General features: G+C 40.6%; 1 protein-coding gene across 1 annotated transcript in view; it reads right to left on the minus strand.

Moving 5' to 3' along the window:
* trib1 (tribbles pseudokinase 1) overlaps positions 1-5,238 on the minus strand; it is a 6,432-nt gene extending 1,194 nt beyond the window's left edge. The window contains exons 1-3 of the mRNA XM_088328397.1: positions 4,833-5,238; positions 1,646-1,938; positions 1-1,112 (exon numbers count right to left, since the gene is read on the minus strand). The exon at positions 1-1,112 is cut by the window's left edge and continues 1,194 nt beyond it. Of these exons, the coding sequence (XP_088184523.1) occupies positions 665-1,112; positions 1,646-1,938; positions 4,833-5,096 (1,005 nt within the window). The 5' untranslated portion in view covers positions 5,097-5,238 and the 3' untranslated portion in view covers positions 1-664. The remainder of the gene's footprint in view (positions 1,113-1,645; positions 1,939-4,832) is intronic.
* Between the last annotated feature and the right edge of the window lie 365 nt (positions 5,239-5,603).

The raw sequence follows: 5,603 nt of genomic DNA on the forward strand, positions 1-5,603 counted from the left end.
GCAATCGGTGGAGAATGGTGTCAATTGAACGGTCAGAGGTCACGGCTGTATTGGAAGTGATCTTACAACTTTGTTTACTTGTAAAAGGGAGTCATGGGTGAAACAATAACACGGAACATTGAACCATGCAGAATGCTTTTAGGCGGATTTTTTTTAAGGTGTATTTTCAAGTAAATATTTTACACGGTTGGATTTACTGGACAGTAAATGTAAGGAGACCATGTCTGGTGAGAATCGTTTCATCAGCTGACTATCAGAGCATCTTATTGGGGAGCTTTAGTTTTCGGCTATCTTGTTTCAGACTGATTGTGATGTTTCTATGATGAGTATATGTTGACTTCCCAAGGGTCCAAGCTTTCCAATGATATGTGGCATGACGTATTTTAGTGACTGGTGACATCATACAGACACGTCTTTGCTTCTCGGAACGTTAAGGGGTTAACTTGTCAGGTTCAGGCTGGGCCGTGCTGTTATACTCACGAGCCGAGTCGGGCCGTATTTTTTAGGCCCGATCTTATCTCCATCGATTGGATAACAAAGTGCTAGTGCAAATATCTGTTTTCTCGTTGCTATTCTGGCTAACATGCTACCTAGTCCATGGAGTTGAGGATTCCTTTCTGTTTTAAGTGCTTTGCCGCTTTTGTGGTTGGGTTTCCCTTTTTGGTCAGCAGAGAAGCCCGTCTCTGTCCTCCACGTCAAAAGGTGGCACAGTTTGCTCGTCCATTCCGGTTTCCGCAGCGGGCTTTCGGAACCACGGGTGCTCCAGCACCTCGAAGGCCGTCAGTCTCTGGACCGGGTCCTTCTTTAGAAGGTTCTGGACCAGGCAGCGGGCCCCCGGTGAAAGTCCTTCGGGCAGGCAGCAGTGGCCCAGTCGGATCTTGGAGAAGAGCGCGCCAGGGTCGGTGTCGTGGAAGGGGTAGCGCCCCGCTAGCATGGTGAACAGCACCACACCCAGGCTCCACATGTCGGCCATCTTGCCCGAGTAGGGCGTCGCCCTGCCCAGGATCTCCGGGCTGACGTAAGCTGGGCACCCGTGGGTGTCGCTCGTAGCGTCGTCCAGGGGGTCCTCCAGTACCCGACAGTCCTCCAAGCTCTCTAGGCGAACTTTGGTCCTGTCGGCACAAAAATAGGAATCTGTCAACTATTGAAATGGTAAATGCAGCACACGTGTGCTAAGTTGTGGTAAAAAACAGTTGCAAGGAACTAGAGTACAAAATATTTGTATTGTATCAAATATTTAGATATAACTTCTGTCGTTTCTCATCAATATTTGCAGTCAACAAAAAAGAATCTTGTTCCACGGGCAGATCATTAACTTTTTTTGAAATACCGGTACTATTTTTCCTAATGTGCTATATTTTTTCTAAAGAGGTGGGGTACATCGCTTGTAGCCTGCTTGCTAACATTGTCCCTTCTAGTTTGGACGATTCATTAGGAATTCCTCCATCATTTCTTTAACTCTTGTTTTGCAAGCTAGCATTCCTAGCTTATTTCCTGCATCAGTCTAATTTGTGATTTTGTGAAATTTACTTTCGATTCATAGCTAACATAGTCCTCATTTGTTTGGAAGATTCATTAGGACTCCTCCAGTTCTTTTTGCCTCACTTTTATTTTGAAGTCACACATTTTCCATGTTGTATTTCACCTGTCGAGGTCGGCAAAAACAAACTTTCGTAGCTTGAGGTCGCCCAATAGAACGCCAGCGCGGTGACAGTGCGCTACCGCTAGCGCCATCTGCCGGAAAAGTGGGCGTGCCTGTCCCTCATCCAGCCGCCGTTTGTTCTTGATCAAGGCGTGCACGTCGCCGAAGTGGCGCTCCAGGAACACGTAGGCCTCGTGCTCGCCTAGTGTCACTTCGCGCACAACGGGCACGCCTGGGTGGGGGGACACGGCTACATAGGCCTGCATCTTCTGCGGGTACTCTGCCATGTCGAAGACCTGAGACAAATTGAAATCGATAATGGGTCAGATAATTGCCGATACTGCAAGAGAGGACTTATCGTTTTTGTTTTCGGTATTGCTGGCCGATATCGGCGACAGAAATTCAGAAATTAGATTTGGAAATACATCAATTATACTTCCACTAAAATACTAAAAAATACATAATACTATAATATAAAAAACTACTAGAGAAATATTACCACAAAAATAGTACTATAAGAGTATTACGATAGAAACTTGAAATTACACCTATAGCAATGCTATGAAAATATCACAAAAATACTACAAAACTAAAACTACAGCAACACTGTACTACAAAAATACTACAGAAATACAAACATTCTAATATGGAAATACTACAAAATACAACAGAGATCGTACAAAAATGCTAAAAAAGTACTACAGTAATATTACTAAAATACTATAATCATAAAACTACTGTAATAATATGAAAATACTGCAGATATACAACAACAAAAATCTACTTTTGGAGTACAACAAAAATATCTACAGAAATACTAAATAATAATAATAATAATTTCCTTGTATTGTCATTCTGTGTAACAATGTACACAGAACGAAATGTCGATTGCACCTGACCCGTTGTAGCGAGCCGATGCAGCCGCAGCCAACAGAGGGCGCCGCCGACCACTTTTTAAGTCTTAGGAATGACTCGGCCGGGGCGCGAATCACCGACCTCCCCGTCTCAAAGCGGGCGCCTTACCATCTAGGCTACTGAGAACATACTACTACAGAAATACTACAAAATAGTACAAAAAAATGAAACTACAGTAACACTACAAAAAACTACAGAAATTCAATAAAAATCATACTTCAGAAATATGACCAAAAAAACTACATTAATATAACAAAAATACTACAGAAATATGACAAAATACTACGAAGGAAATACTACAAAAATTCTACAAAATACTACCAAAATACTGCTTTGGAAAGACATCTATTATACTTCTACTAAAATACTAAAACATACATAATATTATAAGATGAAAATTACAAAGGAAATATTACTAAAAAAATACTACCATAAAAGGATGACAACAGACACTGGAAATCACACCTATAGCGATACTGCAAAAATTCTTCCAAAGATTACAAACATAAAACTACAGTAACACTGTACTTCAAAAATACTACAGAAATACTTCAGATACACAACAAACATTCTAATATGGAAATGTGGAGAAAAATACTAAAAAAAATAATACTAAAGCAATATCACTTAAATACTATATTCATAAAACTACTGAAATAATACAAAAATACAGTGAAAATACTGCAGATATAAAACAAAAAAAACTACTTTTGGAGTACAACAAAAAGTCTACAGAATTATTAAAAATATACTACTATGGAAGTACTACAAAATAGTACAAAAATGAAACCACAGTTACACTAAAAAAACTACATGAACTCATTAAAAAAATAAGACTTCAGAAATACTAAAAAAAAAATATAAAACAACCCACAATAATAATTCAAAACTAAATAACAAATGAAGTGCTTCAAACAGGGACATAATGAACTATTTTGCTCTAATTGTGATTGAACCAAATCGAATCTGACAAATCTTTCAACATGCACAGTAATGTGTTTGATGTTGTCAAGCTGTTTGGATTTATTTTCGTTTTGTTTCTGTCGCCTTTTATGTTAGTTTTGCCAGACGTTGCATGTTGTGCTAAAAGGCTAATTCCCCTTATAGAAATCAAAGAGATCAAAACCAGCAGAGAAGCTTACCATGTGCTGTGACTCATTCATTTGTAAGTAAATTGTACCCGTTTTTATACTCATTATTGTTATTATTTTTATTTTCTCATATATATAAAAAGGATGATGTTGGTTAAAATTCAGACTGAAGAAAAATTTGTTGAATTCATTGTAAACGTTAAAAAGCCACTATACGGTCTCTTGTTAAAAGTATCTTGTTAAAATGGATGTAAACATGTATTGTGATGGTTGATATTCTAAAATGTATTTTATGTAAACTGAAAAGAAAGCTCTTTGATATGTTTAAGGAGTCTAAAAGCGAGCTGTCAACGAGATCAAAGAGATCAAAGCCAGCAGAGAAGCTTACCATGTGTTGGGACTCATTCATTTGCAGCAACTATTATAAAAACCTCATCATCCAGTCCAGCGTGAATGCGGATATTTGGTGGGACGGATACACCGCGGTTACATATACAATGTGTTTAATTTAATACACACACCTGAACCTTTTTTTTTTCAAATGCCAGGAAGTCGGGCTGAAACTAAAAGTTAATTTCTATCTTTTCAAATATGTTTTTATGTTTTTAAATTTAATTTAATTATTGTTAAAACGCCTAATCTTTTTCTTTGATTCTTTGAAAGTTCCGACTCCTTAAAACGAAACGCAGAACGAAAAGGTGTTATGCCGAGAAATGCATCCCCTAACTACTATAACCACTTTTACCTCGTTTTATCTCACTTTTAGATCACTTTACGGGAATGTAATGGGATGTAATCTCGGCAGGGATGCATTTCTCGGCATACGCTCTACGCGAGAGGCGTGGCGTCTTTCTGTCTTACTTCCGGGTGTAAATTCTCCTCTTCGATCACTTTTAGTTCCTATTAAAAGCCAAATCCGTGCGTCAAAATTAATTTATATTGTGTAGTCATCAATAGATCAACTTGAACATTAACAAGATTCGTCCATTTATGGTTTAGTCAATCATTTTTAAGCGTTTTCAAAAAAGAAAAAAACTGGCGTGTTTACACAAAGAGATGACAACTTGATCGCGCACGCGCTCCGTTGACAGCCATCGTGCACGTGCGCCTACCCGGCGTGACAGCGTCGCTGGTTGAGCAAGAAGTTGCGCAACGGCTTCGGGGGCGCGCTTGCGCGTCATTACCTTGCACAGAAGCTCCTCGCCGGTGTGGACGTGCACGGCGCGGCAGTGCGCGCCGGCGGGCACGAGCAAAAAGGACCCGATCCTGGAAGGCCCCCGTTGGGTGACGCAGGAGGGGGGAGTCGCAGAGGGGAGTCCTCCGTGCGCGTCCCCGACCTCGCTGCTCAGTGTGCGCACGCGCTTGGTGGGAACCGGCGGCGGTTCCGAGTCCGAATCCAGACGCTTGTGCGCGCGCAAAAGCGGAGCAGTGCAACGGGAGACGCTCATCCCGGCAGGGGATCAATTGTGGGGGTGGGGCTCAAGAAAGAATTATCTCGGGGTCCATTGATTAATTCCCATTGATTGAGGAGGGAAAAGAAAGAAAAATACAAAGTGATTCTGAGCCCTGCTGAAGGCGGCGAATGAGTCAAAGTGATCGCTCAAAGCCTTACCTCACTAGATTCTCAAGCTCCACCCCCTTTCCCTCTCTCTGCCCCTCCCCTTCTAGTTCTCTTCTGTTTACGTTGTCATTTAAATGTACTGTACGTGTAAACGGAAGTTATTCAAAATTGTTTAATTTTGATGTTTTTCCCGAATCAAAATTCGTATTTACTTCAATTTCATTCGTATCATTGTTTTATCTGTGCCATTTCAGCCAGATGTGTATACATTTTGACGCTACTTTCCTATTTTTTTCTCTCTATATTTTCGAGCGCAGGCGTGTCAAACTCACTTAGCTGTGGGTCACATGCCAGAAAGAAAATCTCACAGGGGCCAATCTAGTAGATTAAATTG

This window comes from Urocampus carinirostris, chromosome 2 (genome assembly GCF_059441175.1).
Source record: "Urocampus carinirostris isolate Australia breed hairy pipefish chromosome 2, RoL_Ucar_1.0, whole genome shotgun sequence".
In the NCBI taxonomy this organism is placed as follows: domain Eukaryota; kingdom Metazoa; phylum Chordata; class Actinopteri; order Syngnathiformes; family Syngnathidae; genus Urocampus; species Urocampus carinirostris.